This window comes from Macaca nemestrina, chromosome 5 (assembly GCF_043159975.1).
Source record: "Macaca nemestrina isolate mMacNem1 chromosome 5, mMacNem.hap1, whole genome shotgun sequence".
In the NCBI taxonomy this organism is placed as follows: Eukaryota; Metazoa; Chordata; class Mammalia; order Primates; family Cercopithecidae; genus Macaca; species Macaca nemestrina.
In genome coordinates this window covers 70,011,184-70,029,881 of record NC_092129.1, presented here as the reverse complement: position 1 = coordinate 70,029,881, position 18,698 = coordinate 70,011,184, and the positions used below count along the sequence as shown (strand labels likewise).

Genomic DNA, 18,698 nt, shown 5'->3' with positions numbered 1-18,698 from the left:
TTAGTTACAGGCGACAAAGAAGAGGTTATGCGGAACGAAGGGGGAGTTCTTAGAGAAGTGGGAATTAACAACGTCAGGTCTTTTTGCCCATTTTCCTCTGGAACTCTTTTATTTTGGAGTCTTTCGTTTTTAATGGGACACTTCACAAATTTGTGTGTCATCCTCGTGCAGGGACCATGTGAATCCTCTCTGTGTCATTCTAGTTTTAGTATCTGTGCTGCCGAGGCACACACTGGAGCCTGAACTGACAGAGGGGAAGCGTGAAGTCTTCGTGAACTCGGCAGTACAGCAGATGATCGAGAGAGGCACAGACCCACATTCTCTCATCCAGACCCGCAAGACCAGCAGGGTTTTAGGGTTCAGAATATTTTGGAGTTTAGGAAGGCAGTATGATTTACATGTAGTTTATTTGTAAAACACCCCAAGCAGGGGCTAGGTCAGCACCTGTTAATCAAAAATAATTTTTCTACAGCAATGTATGTGAATATTCACGCCAAGTAGCACATACAAAATCCATATAATTATAGCTCATCACAGTCAATACTAGGGTTTGCCACTGCGTGAGTTATGCAAACATTTTGGGGTTTCAGAGCCTTAAGGACTTTGGGATCGTGGAGGAGGGTCTGTGGGCCTGTGTGGATGGGAGTGGAGACAAGATGTCAGAAGGAGACACAGTGATAGCTCACCGGCATCTCTTCAAGGTCTTACCTCCTCCATGGGGATGACCTGGGCGTATCCACCACCCGCGGCTCCTCCTAAACAACAGAGCAAGCGGCATTTCAAACGGGTCACCAAGTACAGCTGCCACGATGGACACAGCCCAAGGGACACAGCTCCCCAAACCCAACAGAGAGGCGTCACACCCAAGATGATGTAACAAAAAGCAGTGAGAGACACTAATGGTTATATCCAAGCAGAATAGAAAAAAAAAAAAAAAAGTTGACACTTTAACTATACCTCTGTTTCTTTGCTTAAAAAAAAAAAAGGTAAAAATAGAGCAGATGTCATTACTGTAAAACATACCAGGATATGAGAATATTTTGTTAATTTATTATTAGATCTCTGTGACTATACTTTATCTAAATCAATTGTACATGATTTCATATCTGAGAAAACTTTGTTTAAAAAAAATACACTGTAGCTGGGCGAGGTGGTTCATGCCTGTAAACCCAGCACTTCAGGAGGCTGAGGCGGGTGGATCACTTGAGGTCGAGACCAGCCTGGCCAAAACAGTGAAACCCCATCTCTATTAAAAATACAAAAATTAGCTAGGCATGGTCACGGGCGCCTGTAGTCCCAGCTACTTGGGAGGCTGAGGCAGGAGAATCACGTGAAACTCGGAGGCAGAGGTTGGAGTGAGCTGAGATTGCACCATTGCACTCCAGCCTGGGCGACAGAGCGAGACTCTGTCTCAAAAAAAAAAAAAAACAAAACAAAAACCCACCGCATAACCACCTCAAATGAATAAATTATAAACTTCAATTTATTTCAGATAATAGTATGTGAGATTTGTCATGCTGCACAGCCCTAAAAATGTTGGTTGTTAGAGTAAAAGGACTCCTCTTTCCTAAAGCAGTAACAGCACCGCCCATGTGTGTATCATTTGGCAGTAGCCCTCATTCTTTACCTGCTTTCTCATTTGATCCTCTCAACAACTGGGTGAGCCTGGTGCCGCTCTCAGCATTTTGGACTTTTAGAGATGCGGCTCCGAGAGGCTGTGACTGGCTCAAGTGGTCAAGGGTCACATCGCGGTAGGAAACACAGCTGTGACCAAAACCTCGGCCTCCTCACCCCAACCCTAGTGTTCATTCCGCTACACGACGCATGACACTCTGAGTTATCAGTACTTAACGAGATACGTTTTTAATATGTGTAACAGTAATAGAAATATAATATTCTTAAAAAATCATGAAGTGCCAAAGACAAACTGTAATTGCAGCAATAAATACCATTGTAAAGTGAGTTAAGGAATGATTTCATGATAAATCAAGGAAGAAAGAGTAACAAATGGGAAAGTGCCAGATCCCAGCCCAACCACAGCCAAAGAGGAATTTCATCACAACTCGCCGTCCACAGCCAGTCCGTCTCCAGAGAGCTCTGCGGGCCCCACACAGCAACTCCAGTGAGCCGAGACTAAAGCAGAGGGAAAGACCTTTTCCGAGACTGGGATGATCAAACACCGATATGGATGGCCGTGTTTCAAGATCACTTGGCAAAGAAGGTCCTGATGAAATGGGAGACTGCACTGAGGTGGGAGCCTTGAGCAACACAGCCTCAGGAACCGGCTCCCGAGGCGTCCAGTGAAGCCCTGGCAGCTCCCACTGCTCACTTCCATGCGCAGGGGGACCAACGTGGGGCGACCACTATGTACTGAGTGCGCAGCGAAGAAATGTATCAAGTCCCCTGAAAAGTCTGAACTCTTTATCTGTTGACAATGTTCTTTTTACAATTTGCTCCCCCCAACTTTGCCCTGAAAAGTACACTAGTTGTTAAAGACGGTACCTTTCACTCCAAACGTTGGTCCTTGGGAAGGCTGCCTCAGACAGGCAAAGGAGTTGACATTCAGGTGTGCAGTCAGCGCCTGCACAAGCCCAATGGTAACTGTGCTCTTCCCTTCTCCAAGAGGGGTGGGTGTAATCCTGAGTCCGGGAGGAGAAAGTGAATTTTATAATATTTCCCAGACAATCAATGCAAAACCAGCCTAAGACACTAGAATCAAATCTGGGGGTGCTCATTCCAAAATGCACTCCAGAATTTAATTTCTCAGGCTATTATGGTCTACCCCATCACACAGACCAGGCATAAGCTAAAGTCAAGATACAGACACACCTTTACCAAGAGACCAAAAAGGAAAAGTTATTGGGCAGTGCTAATAACAACATCAATTTCAAGAAAGGCCATAAAACCATTTGTCAAAATGGTTTAAATAATTAAGCTGATGGTGGCATATCTTGCCAATGAGTATGTAGCACTTGTTCTTCCTGAGCCATTTATTGGGGCAGGGTGTGGGCACAGGGCCTATGGTGTGGGCACAGGGCCTAGCTCAATGGTCCTTGGGTGAGTAGGGCACTGCCAGACTCTCAGGATTAGAAGGGACCCTGAAGTCCCCACTTGTCCTTCTCCTTCCAGATATCCCTGCCCAGGGCTTCTCCCTGCCATGCTTGAACACACATGGTGATAAGGTCATGACCTCCGGGGTGGCCCACTCATTTCCAGACAGCTGTTATAGTTCGAAAGTTCTTTGTTCTAAAGAGAAGGCATCTGCATTCTTGTTGTGTCCTACCTCTTGGAGTCTACACACTAAGCCTGATCCCTTTCCATATGACAGTCCTTCAAATAGTAAAAAAGTCCACAGCCCCCGTGCATACTACGGCGGAAACTTCTGCTCTTGAGAAGCTTATTGCTGGTGACAACACTTTGCAAAACCAAATGTTCCCATGTTCATAACATCACAGTATTAGGTGTTGAAGAGAGCCTATTACATTAGTAAGTAAGGCCTCATAAAATTGTTCTTTAGAACACCATACGCATCGTTAAAAATTTTAAAGCCTGTCATTTAGGTTTGCAATTTGGTCTTCCATGAGTTACTGTGAGCCACGTTGTCAAGGATACCCAACCACAACAAATCTAATAGAGTTTTCTAACCTACAAAACCTAGGGATGTAACCGCAAAGAAGGAATGTCTTTAGAGGCGTCATCGCACCCTGCAATTCCATGAGTCATTCATTCAGCAAGTATTTATCAAGTACTGCTATGTGCCAGGCACTGAGCTAGACCCTGGGGACACAATGATGAGCCAGTCAGACTCCATCTCTACCCTCACAAGCTTCCAGCTGATCTGAATACATCAGCAGTTATGATAACTGTGACAAACACTAAGACAGGGAAGTAGGGCAGTCAGACTGAATTATGAGGGGACATGGAAAAAGGATCTAACTAGATTTGAACATCTGGGAATGTTTCCTGTAGGAGGTAACATCTTAGGTGAGACCTGACAAATTAATAAATGTTAACCAGATAAAACTCAGAGTGGATTGGGGCAGTTAATAGGAGAGGTGATACGCTTCATATTTATGGGGTTAATTATTTGTACCCTCACTTGATAGATGAGGAAACTGAGGCACAGAGTTTAAGCAACCTGCCCACAGTCACACAGCTAGTAAGCAGCAGAGCTGGGAGGCAAAGCCAGCCATCTGACTTACCCAGGTTCTCCATGGATGGAAATCATAACTATAATTAGCCATTTAAAGCATGGAATGGGTAAGATCACCCAAGGACAGTGCAGCAAGTGACAAAAGGGATAAGGACAGAAGAGTTAAGTACATTTGCTTGTAATGAGTTGTCAGAAGAAGAGAGTCCAAAAGGAAACTAGGAAGGCATAGTATAAAATAAGAGAACCCGGCTGTGTGCAGTGGTTCATGCTTGTAATCCTAGCACTTTGGGAGGCCAAGGTGAAAGGATTGCTTGAGCCAGGGAGTTTGAGACCAGCCTGGGTAATATAGTGAGACCCTGTCTCTAAAAATACAAAAAATAAAAAATAAGAGGACCCTGGAGAAGAAGGCCGAACATGATAGGAAGTCTCAGAAGGAGGCCAAGGATAAGACTGTTTCCAGAACAGGAAACTCAAACGCCACCGAGGCAGGAAGCAGGATGAGGACCAAGAGTGGTCGGTGGATTCAGCAAGAAGGAGGTCGCTGGTACCTGCTGTGGCCAGGAGCTGGTGAGCCTATCCTGACACCGCTGCATGGAAGAAACCTAAGACTCCTGAAGCCACACGACCCTGGCTTATCAGTCACCTCTGCATCTGTCTAAATAGCAGATTTGCAGTGGGGTCCACGTGAAGACTGAAAGTTATACAAAGATATTAATACTTCTGCTCGGGGTCAACTTTCTGTTTTCTTGGATACAACATCAACAAGGGCAGTTAAAAGCCCACAGGCATCACAATCTTAGAAGAGTCTGAAAAGAAATTGTGGCATCAAATATGGTGTCATTTAAGTACTGTACTGAGCATTTGTTGTTTGCAAAGGACTAAGTGGTTTACCTAAACTGTGTCACATGAAGGATTACATTTTCATTCCCAAGGATATGCAAGCATAGCTGCCCAGGAAAGCCAAAAGCAGACACGCCCAGAGATGACCTCCTCAAAACTCCAGCTAACCATCCAATTCTTAATTAGAAACACAGGACTGCTCAGCTTTCGGCCAACTAATACAATTCGGGAAAATCACAAAGTAGGAAGTATTTATTGGGAGCAATAAAAGGAGAGCTACAATAAAAAACAACTAATTTCACCTCCTTCCTGCGTTTGGTATCAAAATTTGGTTCAGTTTTTCCCCCAGTATCTTTAGCTCAGATTCCAAATCATCAACAGTGATATAGAAAAGAATGAGCACCAAGGTAATCTAATTTCTCTTTCTTTCTTTCTCTCTTTTCTTTTTTTCTTTTCTCCTTTCTTTCTTTCTTGCTTTCCTCTTTCTTTATTTCTCTCCTCTCTTTCCTCCTCTCCTCTCCTCTCCTCCCGTCTCCTCTCTTCTCACTGCAACCTCCACCTCCCGGGTTCAAGCAATTCTCCTGCCTCAGCCTCCTGAGTAGCTGGGACTACAGGCATGTGCCACCACACCCGGCTAACTTTTGTATTTTTAGTAGAGATGGGGATTCACCACGTTGGCCAGGCTGGTCTCAAATTCCTGACCCTGTGATCTGCCCGCCTCAGCCTCCCAAAGTGCTAGAATTACAGACACGAGCCACTGCGCTGGGTCCTCTAATTTCTTTTTCTATGGGAGCTTAGAGTTCATAGAGATGGAACTGTGATTTTTGTTCATTACCTTCCTCCACTTCTCCTGGCAGATTTCTGTACTCCCTCCCTGATATCTAAAGCATTGATTACTTGATTATTCTAGAATTTTTCAGATGGCTTCATGATAAGCGTTCTGACGTGCCTGTCTCGCCTACCAGGCCACACACTTGCTAAGGTAAAGGACAATGCTCACCCTCTTTGCACCCCGATCACATCACCTGTTCAGGGCACAGACCAGCAAAAAAGGGTTAATGAAATGACGCTTTTTTTTTTTTTGAGATGGAGTCTCACTGTGTTGCCCAGGCTGGAGTGCAATGGTGTGATCTCTGCTCACTGCAACCTCCGCCTCCCAGGCTCAAGCAATTCTCCTGCCTCAGCCTCTTGAGTAGCTGGGATTACAGGCACCCGCCACCACGCCCGGCTAATTTTTGTATTTTTAATAGAAACCAGTTTCACCATGTTGGCCAGGCTGGTCTCAAACTCCTGATCTCAAATGATCCGCCTGCCTTGGCCTCCCAAATGTTGGGATTACAGGTGTGAGCCACCATGCCCTGCCAGAATGATGTCTTTTTTAAGATGAGTATTATTTATTGGCAGCTACAGAAAGAATTGTCAAAGTACCCGTGACCATTTGGACACAATCTGAAAACAAGTTTATAATTTACTCAAAGGTCAAAAAGATGGCTTATCCAGAGAGAAGTGGTAAAACTTTAAACTATTCTGAAGACCCAGAATCTTGTAGAATGGTACCACTGCCATTAGCCATAGGCCTAACCATGCACTCCAAAACATATGCTCAAGTAGCATATGAACATAAATCATCCATTCCAGGCAGCTTTAGGGTCTAGGAGGTTTTCAAAGCCTTTTATTATCTAACAGTAAACCCCATGGTGCATTTGGTGATGTTTCTCATTACACTTGACTTAGGTAAACGGTTCAAAGGCCCTGTGGGAAGTGGTTTCTTCTAAATACCTCTGTTTCGTTCTGGAAATAGCACAAATAAAAGAAAATCTCACAGATATTTAAATAGTTACTCAAGGCAGGAAAGCAAAATCTTAGAAAACTCAGATTATTTTTACGTTGTACCAAAATAAAGGGTTGGTTGAAACATTTTTAAAAAAATCCAATCAGGCATTTGGCCCTCTGCAGAAAAAAAAAAAAAAAAAAAAAGATGAAATGATGTGAATGATTCAAATTTTTCCGTTTCTTTAATGTGAAATTCAGTCTATTCCGAGATCAGTTTGGGCTTCCTTTTTAGCTGCTCTGTCCAACCAATTCAGGGAAATTCTAGAAACTTCTGCACAGAAATGGGTGCAGGCCTGATGGAGACTGAGATTCAAATGCCCTGCAGCTGCACTCCAAGTCAAGTTCTCAAACAAAATTCCTTTTCATTAGTGTAACTGGGAAAATATGTAAAACTCATGAGTCCCTAAGATTCTTTTGGCGTATTTCCCTGAACAATTCCCAATACTTTTCATTTTGTCAGGCAAAGCAAATAAAGTGATGTGTAGGTGTAAATACCATGCGATGTGTAGTTGATGAAACGCAGATGATTCTGACTGAATAAGAAATCCTAAGGTTTGAAGAATGGCTTTTTAAAAGACTTAATCTGTTCTGCATTTGAGTTATTAATAATAGAAGATTTTTAAAAATCTCATTGTTTTATATTTTAATCCCATTGGTGATATATTTAAATCATATTTCTATATAAATTCAAATATATAATAACAAATATATTGTTATTTAGTTTTATTTAAAAATTACTTGGGTATTTGAATTCTTCTAAAGCATGGAAAAAGATTTATAGTGTTCAGAAAAAAGGACAAAAATGGTATTTATAGCATGATCTCAAAGTGTAAAAAGATGAATGTATAAATAAAATATTGACTTCTGAGAGACTTAGCTATCTCCTTTTTACTTTTCTTTATGTTAAATTTTTTACAATAAGCTAATATTATTTTCAGAATTAGAAAAGACTTATAGAAAAAGGAAATAATTCTCCATTTAAAGGAGGGGTCATTTATATTTTTAAAGAAGTTGCAACAGTGCATATAATGGTTTGATAATGTCACTTCCCCCTAATGCTTGACCTGGTCAAATGTAAAAACATGAAGGTGATTTTTATTTCAAATTAACTTTTCACTTTAGATTACAAATGTTGCTTTAAGCCAGCGCTGCTTTTTGCTGTTTGTTTGTATTTTTTAAAGATCTATGCTGCTCAGACTGGTCTTGAACTCCTGGCCTCAAGTGATCCACCCACCTCAGCCTCCCGAGTAACTGGAATATAGGCACAACCCACCATGCCAGGCCCACTTTAGACTATAGATAAAATATTTGCCTGTGGTCTGAACTGATCTCAATCATTCAGCTATTAAAGGATTAGATACTGATGACAGTTTACAGCCCTAAAAAATATATCATTTGTTGTGTTGGGGAGAAGGAGCTGTTCATTCTTCCCTTATAGAATCCAGTACGGCTATTTCCTAAAACTCTTCAAGCTCTGTCACAAATGCATACATATATCATAATCTTACAAGCACGGTTATTTTTTCCCAATATAGTTAAAAAAAAAAGAAGCCATTTAATTTTGTTCCTTCAAAGGTCTTTGTTAGGTAAAGAAACTTCTATCAGAATTTCAGAAAAAGAATTGTTGATCCCTTGGTGTTTACTCTGTTCTTGAAAATTCATGTTTAATCTTCTTTTTTATTTACAACATGGCAGGCCAATTTCAGCTCAATTATACATATTAATGCTAGCAAAGAGCCAATGTGGAGAAATGTTCTACTGGCCATGGACCGCATTGGCTGCAACCCCAGGCAGCCGTGCTAGCTAGCATTCTCCAGCATGAGGCTGGAGGCCCAGCTTTGTTTACAAGTAAGGAGCCTGACAACAATACCATCACAGATTTGTTTTAGAAGTATCAGTTTTGTGTTCCAAGGTAAGGTCAGGGCCATCCATGTCTGGATTTCTGATTTTATTGACAAGCCCCAAATGGAATAAAGCAGAGGGACTGGATAAGAAAATCTGCTGCAGGATTCTTCCTTCATAAACAGACAACACATCCCACCAAGTTTTCCTTAAGTGTTCCTATCTAGACAGGGTGAGAAATCCTGCAAACCCACCTACCAAGATCACCCGAGGCCGGGAAGAAGGGAACCAGTTCCACAAATCAAATGCTGTGTAAAGGTCTTGTCATGGCCACGAGTTTGTTTATTCATTGTAAACAAATATGCATCAAGCATACTGCCATAAAAGCAACCCTGACTAAACTGTGCCCCATACTCGGAGACCCCAGAGCCAATCTAACCAGAGGCAGCTCCTTGCAGGGTTTGGGCCCAGAGGGTGCCTGCAGGTGGAGCCAACCCCTCCCCTCAGCAAGGAACTTTCCCACACTCGATTATGGGGACATTAAGTTTGGGGTTCTAGGATGGAAAGGGCCTCAGGAATCTAACTGCAGTGAGCCTGGAAGCCTGAGGGAGAAGGGTGAAGCCACAGGCAACCAAGGTGTGCAGCAAAGGATGAATTCCTTACAACGCCAACTGCTGAGGGATTCTGAGATGCCCTGGCTGTCTGTCCCTCTTACAAAAATATCTACAGAAGCTGGGCAGGATGGCTCACACCTGTAACCCCAGCACTTTGGGAGGAGGAGGCGGGCGGTTCCTCCTGACCAGCTGAGGCCAGGAGTTCAAGGCCAGCCTGGCTAACATGGCAAAACCCCATCTCTATAAAAATACAAAAAAAATTAGCCAGGCATGGGGGTGCACGCCTGGAATCCCAGCTACTCGGGAGGCTGAGGCACAAGAATTGCTTGAACTCAGGGGGTGGAGGTTGCAGTGAGCCAAGATCACAGCAGTGCACTCCAGCCTGGGTGACTTTGTCTCCAAAAAAAGAAAAGAAAAGAAAAGCTACACAAAGAGAAGGAGAAAGAGGAGAGGAAAGTGGGAAAGGAGGCGGGAAAAGGGATTTGAAGAAATCACTGTATCGTTAAAGAGGTGATATTGTTTTGGATGATATTTTTGCTTTATTTGTAGTTATAAATAATTGAACTCACCTCTGGGGATTTTTCCTAAGGAGATAATTAAGCAGATGCACAAATCCACATGCCCAAGGTTGTTAATTCTAGCAGTTTAGAATGACAAAAATTGGGAACACTTTAATTGCCCATCAGTAGAAAATTGGTCAAATAAGTTGTGGAACATCCCTATTCTATGTTCAAATTATTTTTCTGCATCAATGCCCTTGAACGATTAGAAACACTCAGTACTACCAGTGGCTGAGTCAGGGCAGCACTTATTGATGGAACTAGAGGTACCAGAAGATGTGTAAGATGGGATCTCCACCCTCATCCTGGGCATTTTTGCTACCCCCCCAGCCCCTGCTTCCCCAACACGTTTAAGAATCTGGGATGTGGTCAGGTGTGGTGACTCATCCCTGTAATCCTAGAACTTTGAGGGGCCAAGGCAGGTGGATCACTTGAGGTCAGGAGTTCGAGATAAGCCTGGTCAATATGGTGAAACCCCATCTCGACTAAATATACAAAAATTAGCTGGGCATGGTGGTGCATGCCTGTAATCCCAGCTACTCGGGAGGCTGAGGCAGAAGAATCGCTTGAACCCGGGAGGCAGAGGTTGCAGTGAGCCAAGATCACGCCACTGCACTCCAGCCTCGGCAACAGAGCGAGACTCTGTCTCAAAAAAAAAAGAAACTGGGATGTGAGTGATAGAATGTTATGTTGTCATGAAAAATGGTAACATAGCTCAATATTCACTCACATGGAGCTCAGTATGCCACATATGCTCGAATAATCAGGTTGCTTACAGAAGAGCATGCGAGCTTGATCTCATGGCTGAGACTCTAGCAGCATCACAACAGTCCTTGCAGGTCAATAGTTGTTTCCTCTGAGTGCTTGGGTTTGGGATGTTTTACTTTTTTACTTCTGTTTTCTGAATTTTTAGAATATTTTTACAATGAAACTACATTGTTTTTATAACCAGAAAAAGAAATAAAGAAAAAAGCACCTATATTAATAATTAAATATGTAAAAACAAATTACCTAGGGGTCAATTCCGGTTACAAGAAATGTCTCTGCCTGACAAACAGGTTTTTGTGCCTGAAGCCTTGGCCTATACATCATAAGCAATAGTCACTGAAATGAAATTTCAAGGCAACAAAGGAATTTATATGGTCTCATGATGTTCCCTCAGGTCACATTGAATAAATATTTGAAATCCCTTGCTTTCTATCATCTTTTCAGCTAGTGAATGTACTTCTTTTTTTAAAAAGAAGAGGAAAAAAGCAAACACTCCTTTTCATAAAAACTATGAATTTGTCTTTTATAAAATAACCAACACAAGTGAAAATGGCTCAACATTAGTTCTGAAATGCAGAAGAAGGCAAATAATGAGCTTTTGTAATGTGAATATATCAGTAAGATCAAGGATATTAACAGGAAAACATGTTTCATACGATTATCTGTACCTTTTCCATTAAAATATTTCAAGTAGAATGCACAAAACAAACTGCTGAGTTCAAAATATTTTACTTTCAATTCCTATCTTGATTTTTATAATGAAAAATGAAATTAAAAAAGCCAAGGGGGAGCAGGGGTAATAACAACATAATATGAGAAACAAAAGAGAAAGCACTGCAACTTGTTTGACTTTATATTTTGTAGAGTTGACTAATTTGCTCTGCACTGAAAATAAAAACTTACCTCACACCAAATAAAGAAATGCCAGATGAAATGGACAAAATGTCAAATGTGAGAATAGGATAGATTGAGGGGTACAAGGACAAGGGTACAGGGAAGAGTTTTGTAAAGATGTCTGCTTGGTCAAGTGGATGTTACATGGTGTCTTACCCAGCAACTAAGACGTATTTCCCATCTGCTTGATTCTTTAACCTTTCTAGCACGGACAAACGTACTTTGGCTTTGCTTTTGCCATAGATTTCAATTTCATCTGCAAGCAATCCAATCTCCTTGGCAAGGACATCCACAGCTTTTGGAGTTTGTCCTCTTGAAATCTCAATGTCACTGAGGGGAAAGACAACACAAAAGAGAGAAGAGGCTTCTCAGCTTAGGTGGTCGTAACTGGAGTGAGAACAGCCTCACATCATGCCAACAATGAAATCAATGCAATTGCTTTGGGGTCCTTTCTCCCAGGCAGTAATAAGCACAACTGCTAACAATTAATGTGTATGAGAAAATGGTGCCTCATGGTAGAAATGCAACTCCAAAAAACTCACAAAGATCTTAAACTTGTGTCCAGGTGGAAGTATAACACCTATGGCATACAGAGAAGAACTGTGTCCAAAGCCCTCCTGCAAGTGTGATTCCACTACAGAGCAAATGCTGTGTGGGCATCACGGTATTCATTAGCCATGAATAGAGGGCCATTGCATAATAATCTCCGACTGGGCTGGCCACATGTTTCTCTTGGCTATTCAAAAATGTGAACACTACTATCACATTAGAGATTAAGTACAAAAAAAAAGAAAAAATGTGGAAATGCTATTTTGTTTTATCTATGTCCACACTTCCCCTCTCTCTATTTACAGTCTAAAACCATATTTCAAAATATTTTATTAATTACATAACTGTCGGTAAAAGGACCTAGTGCCCTGAGCCCAAGTTCAGACAGGAAATTGCGGGCACTCCAGAGTGTCACTGGGCACCTAACTGAACTCTTCTATTTTACTGGCCACCACTGCTTGTCTTACAGGAGTGGTCTGGATACCAGCATGTGTAATGCTCTTCAGGAAGAGCCCCCTCTGGGGCTCACGTGCTCATTTATTTGCTGAGGAGTCAGGCCCTTCATGTGTCTGAGAGTGAGAGATGGAAGGCACACCTGTTCCCTCAGCAGCAAGACTGACCCAGGGAGACCACGCAGCAGGGAACTGCCCTTAAAGGTTGCATCAGAGAGGACAGCTATTCCTTCACTCACCCCAGGACACTTATTTTTGTTGTGATCTGCTTTCTTTCGGTGGGCAGATCAACCCCCTCAGTGGACTTTAGTCAGCCCCTTGGCCCTGTTTCTGTAGCTACAGCAGGCAATCTACCCTCAGTGTGCAGACCACCCTAGACTCTCCTCCAGGATCCTGTGGGGGCCTGACCTGGGGTAAGAGGTAACAGCAAACACACCTCCACCCAGATTTCTCCAAAGGGCACCACAGAAACTAGGAGTTCAGGTAATCCCCCCCACGGGCCGCTGAGTATCCCTTTCCAGGCCTCCACCCATCCAACCTTTCCTTTCTAGCCTCCTACTTTGTTTTGCCTTCCTGGCCATAACTTTTTTTCTGTCTCTCTCTTCCCACAATCTCCTAAATTGAAGAGCTTAATCTTGAAAAATGTGTAAGCTTTTGGCAGGCCGCAGTGGCTCACACCTATAATCCCAGCACTTTGGGAGGCCAAGGCGGGAGGATCACTTGAGTCCATGAGTTTGAGACCAGCCTGGCCAACACAGCAAAATCCCGTCTCTACTAAAAATACAAATAAATTAGTCAGGTGTGGTGGTCGCACCTGTAGTCTCAGCTACTCGGGAGGCCGAGGCAGGAGAATCACTTGAACCCGGGAGGTGGAGGTTGAGGTGAGCTGAGATCACACTACTGCACTCCAGCCTGGGTGACAGAGGGAGACTCTGTCTCAAAAAACAAACAAACAAACAAAAACAAAACAGGCCGGGCATGGTGGCTCATGCCTGTAAGCCCAGTACTTTAGGAGCACAGGAGGGCAGATCACTTGAGATCAGGAGTTCGAGACCAGCCTGGCCAACATGGTGAAACCCTGTCTCTACTAAAAATACAAAAATTAGCCAGATGTCCTCGCTTGAACCCAGAAGGTGAAGGTTACGGTGAGCAGAGATCAAGCCACTGCACTCCAGCCTGGGCAACAGAGCAAGGCTCTGTCTTAAAAACAAACCAAACCAAACACCTGTAAGGTTTCCTTTTTACTAAAGGGTCATAGAGACACCATCGCGATTTTTTGGGTGATTTATAAACTACTCAGCCTGCTTCTGTTTGCCCAGTGGGTCTAGAAATCAATGATTTCAAAGTAAATTCTTCTTGGGGGAGAAAAGGGTTTAATTATTCAACCAAATTACTGGTTAAACAAGAAGAATTTACTTTGAAACTTTGGTACACAATTTGGTGAAATCTATCTTAATCTTTTTTACCACTTTGTAGGTAGAAATTATTGATTTGCTTTCAAAATCTAAGGTCTTATAACAACATAAATAACTCTAAAATAAGATATTTTATGACACAGATTGCACAAGCCCAGGGATGATATTACAGAAATAACATTCCTCATTGCAACTTACATAATTAATGAATACAGAACATAACTGAGATGTTTCGTCTATTGCAGGGATGAAAACATGTCCAAGAGGGTCACACCCTCCTGGTGGGTAGAATTGAACCAGGGTGTTCATCTGACTGCCCAAGGAAATGGAGTTCAATTCTATAAAGCAACTGGTTATCAGGCAAAAAATGAGTCAGGCTCGGTGCGGTGGCTCATGCCTGTAATCCCAGCACTTTGGTAGGCCGAGGTGGGTGGAATACCTGAGGTCAGGAGTTCAAGACCAGAGCAAGACTCTGTCTCAAAAAAAAATAAAAAGAGTCAGTTACCAGAGGGATTTTATCTCCTCTGCACTCTGTGCATTCCAACATTGCTAGATGAGATTACCTGGGGATGCACACCTGGCACTATGCACACCTGGATAATGGGGGTGGGGCCAATTTCTTGGAGTGGGACAGACACAGATGACTCATCATCAGGCTGGAAAATGTGGCTGTCTGTTTCAGATGTCATCCCTACCCAATCCTTCTAAACCACATGCTGAGACTATGACCTACAGTTTATATTTCCAAATTTACAGATAAAATATGTAGCTTAGACTTCATCAAAGAGCACTCTGAGGAAAATACCCACCTAGACGAACACAGACTATCCTATCAGATTGTTCTGAAGAAAGCTGAGCTCAGTTGCCACGTGGAATGTTTGGTTTGGGTGATCATTTATCCCCAGAGTAGAAACCTACATGGCCCTTAAGACCAGGCGGATATATATGTGTTGGGCATTTCTGACACAGAAAAGCATATTCCAAATATTACATTACCATATTTTATCAGATTTAAAACCATGACTTCATGGACCATTAAGAAGAAAAAACACTGCCAGGCCAGGCATGGTGGCTCACGCCTGTAATCCCAACACTTTTGGAGACTGAGGTGGGCAGATCACCTGAGGTCAGGAGTTTGAGACCGGCCTGGCCAAAATGGCGAAACCCCTGTCTCTACTAAAAATACAAAAATTAGCTGGGTGTGGTGGCGTGCACCTGTAATCTCAGCTACCCGATCCGGGGGCTGAGGCAGGAGAATCGCTTGAACCTGGGAGGTGGAGGTTGCAGTTAGCCGAGATTGCGCCACTGCACTGCAGCCTGGGCAACAGAGCAAGACTCCATCACAAAAAAAAAAAAAAAAAAAGAAAAAAACCCACTGCCATTAAATATAGGAAACATCATTGAAATTAAATTAGTTAATATAAATTAGTTTTAAAACATCATTAAAAAACTGCCATTTAATATAGAAAATATGGAAATTTTTAAAATATGCCTTTTTAGAACTGACAGAACACAGTAATACATTCATTAGATTTAATTTTGGAGAATTTACAATAGAGAAAATAGGGTGGCAATTTAATGAATAGAGAAAATTATCTACTATCAAAACCACAGTAGCATGAGTTGTGCTTCTCCCTCATGACTAACTGGGTCTAAGGCACTGTGCTGAGCTGACATCAGTATAAATAAATCACCAGTGTTACCTTGGCACAGGGGAGAGAGGCTGAAGTTTCAAGCAGTGAAGTCTCCACCGCCTGTGCTGCTGTTCACGAAGCCATCTCCTTCCACTACTGACCATATTCTTCACAGGGAGAGAGAGGAAAACATGTTAGAATTGTAAAAGCTGACAGGGCACGCACTTAAACCATGGAAATACTGTTTGTGGATGTTACAAAACAAGATTATCCAGTTGTACAATAAGCCAAGGGGATATTAGGAATATTTTTATTCACTTGTAACTAGGTTTGTAGGTTTTTCTTAAAAAGGAAAATGTGAAAACCTGCATGCCTAGTTAGAATATACAACTATTCAATACCGTACTGAAGAGTTTGATAGTATTAAAAGAAGCTGCTTTGTTTCTTAAATATGAACGCATGAACTGGATGATCCAGCTTAATTCTATAGTTCCCTTGCAGACTATTAGCTCTTCATACTTACAGCAATGAATCTGAGAATGTTTTTTACAATGTACGTCCAGAGTTATATCAAGTCACAGGCAAGAACTTCTGACTATGTTCATTGTTTTAGTTAAATTTAAAAAAGAAAAACAGGAAAATGTGAGAAAATACACTATTAAAAAATCCAGGTGTGGTGACAAGCACCTATAATCCCAGCTACTTGGGAGGCTGAGGTGGGAGGATTGTTTGAGCCCAGAAGTTTGAGGCTCCAGTGAGTCAAGGCCACACCACTGCACTTCATCCTAGCTGAGATTCTGTCTCTTTAAAAATAAATGAATAAAGAGGCCAGGTGAGGTGGCTCATGCCTGTAATCCCAGCACTTTGGGAGGCCAAGGTGGGCAGATCTTGAGGTCAGGAATTCAAGACCAGCCTGGGCAACATGGTAAAACCCTGTCTCTATTAAAAATACAGAAATTGGCTGGGCGCGGTGGCTCACGCCTGTAATCCCAGCACTTTGGGAGGCTGAGACGGGCGGATCACATAGTCAGGAGATCGAGACCACGGTGAAACCCCGTCTCTACTAAAAATACAAAAAATTAGCCGGGCGCGGTGGCGAGTGCCTGTAGTCCCAGCTACTCAGGAGGCTGAGGCAGGAGAATGGCCTGAACCCGGGAGGCGGAGCTTGCAGTGAGCCGAGATCGCGCCACTGCACTTCAGCCTGGGCGACAGAGCGAGACTTCATCTCAAAACAAAACAAAAACAAAAATACAGAAATTAGGCCGGGTGTAGTGGCTCACACCTGTAATCCTCTTTGGGAGGCTAAGGCAAGCAGATCACCTGAGGTCGGGTGTTCAAGACCAGCCTGACTAACATGGAGAAACCCCGTCTCTACTAAAAATACAAAATTAGCTGGGTATGGCGGCGCATGCCTGTAATCCCAGCTACTCCAGAGGCTGCGGCTTGAACTCGGGAGGTGTAGGTTGCGGTGAGCCAAGATTGCACCATTGCGCTCTAGACTGGACAACAAGAGTGAAACTCCATCTCAAAAAAAAAAAAAAAAAAAAATTAGCCAGGTGTGGTGGCATGTGCCTGTAATCCCAGCTACCCAGGAGGCTTGAACCTGGGAGGTGCAGGCTGCAGTGAACTGAGATCGTGCCACTGCATTCCAGCCTGGGTGACACCTGTCTCAATAAAATAAATAAATCAATGAATGAATAAATAAATAAAATAGATTAAGTGTTCACAAAAGACATCATGTACATGGATAAACTTATACTGAATAGGTTCGTCATCTGATTTAGAAAAGAAAAATGAAGAAAATACAAGACGGCATGAATGATCAGCTTGGATGCTCAGCTTCCAAATACCATCCTTCTGTAGTTGGTATAAAAGAACAAGCAAATTGAATTACTGAATAGTGCTATGTATGCATATAAATTATAAGTAAATGAAATAAAAATAAATAAAAACAAAATTTGGCTTTGATGGAAATGTAATTTATAATCCTTACAAAAATGTATAATGACCCATTCTGAGGTAAAGAGTTTCAGTTGTGTATTACCCTGTACAGAAGAAAGATATGAACTAAATGTCACTGCCAGAGGTCACCGTCACTGCAGGCTCCAGCACTATGAGAACACTCAGCTTACATGGTGGAACACTGGTGACCTTCGCCTTTAGGTCACACAGGTGGTGATGGTTTGAAAATGCCTACAAATACTTTAATACTCCTGTCTTGAAGAGGTGAGGACAATTCTCCTTCTCTTGAATATGAACCGGACTTAGTGATATACTTCTAACAAACAGGATAAAAGGAAGTGGCGGCACATGATGTCAGAGCCTAGGTCATCCATACTGCAAGACTCCTTCTGGTTCCCTCCCCTGGATTGCTCATACTGGGGGAAGTTAGCTGCCACACTGTGAGCAGCCCTACAGAGAGGTGGACATGATGAGGAAGCAAGGCATCTGCTGATGGCCAATGAGGAATGAAATACACATGCCCACAGCCATGTGAGTATGCCATCCTGGAAACAGATCCTCCAGCCCCAGGCAACCCCTCAGATGATTGTAGCCCCAGCTGACATCTTCACTTCAAATGCATGAGAGATCCTGAGCCCAAACCATCTGATATAGTTTGGATGTGTGCCCCTGCCCAAATCTCATCTTGAAATATAATCCCCAATGTTAGACATGGGGCCTGGTGGGAGGTGATGGGATCACAGGGGCTGGTTTCTCATGATGGTTTAGCATCATCCCCCTTGGTAGCATCCTTGTGATAATGAGTGAGTTTTCATGAGATCTGGTCATTTAAAAGTATGTAGCACCACCCCCTTACTCCTTGTTCCTGTTCACACCTTGTGAGATGCCTGCTTTCCCTTCACCTTCTGCCATTATTGGAAGCTTGGAGAGGCCTCTCCAGAAGCAGATGCCTGTGTTATGCTTCCTGTAAGGCCTGCAGAACTGTGAGCCAGGTCAGGCACGGTGGCTCATGCCTGTAATCCCAGCACTTTGGGAGGCCGAGGCGGGTAGATCACACAAGGCCAGGAGTTTGAGACCAGCCTGGCCAACATGGTGAAACCCTGTCTCTACTAAAAATACAAAAAATTAGCTTGGTGTGATGGTGCGTGCCTGTAATCCCAGCTACGCAGGAGGCTGAGGCAT

At 42.9% G+C, this 18,698-nt stretch overlaps 1 protein-coding gene and 1 non-coding gene across 11 annotated transcripts in view; both read right to left on the bottom strand.

Moving 5' to 3' along the window:
• The window catches only part of LOC105489167 (methylenetetrahydrofolate dehydrogenase (NADP+ dependent) 1 like), a 233,145-nt gene that overhangs the window by 161,646 nt on the left and 52,801 nt on the right, over window positions 1-18,698 (bottom strand). For 9 of the 10 annotated variants that reach the window (XM_024795113.2, XM_071096617.1, XM_071096620.1 and 6 more), the window contains exons 10-13: window positions 15,624-15,721; window positions 11,661-11,834; window positions 2,503-2,639; window positions 709-755 (exon numbers count right to left, since the gene is read on the bottom strand). In XM_024795113.2, coding sequence (XP_024650881.2) covers window positions 709-755; window positions 2,503-2,639; window positions 11,661-11,834; window positions 15,624-15,721 — 456 coding nt within the window. The remainder of the gene's footprint in view (window positions 1-708; window positions 756-2,502; window positions 2,640-11,660; window positions 11,835-15,623; window positions 15,722-18,698) is intronic. The other variant, XR_011623460.1, reaches the window with a different exon arrangement.
• On the bottom strand, window positions 127-231 carry LOC112427929 (U6 spliceosomal RNA). Its single transcript, XR_003019712.2, has one exon. It is a non-coding gene; the product is annotated as a U6 spliceosomal RNA (small nuclear RNA).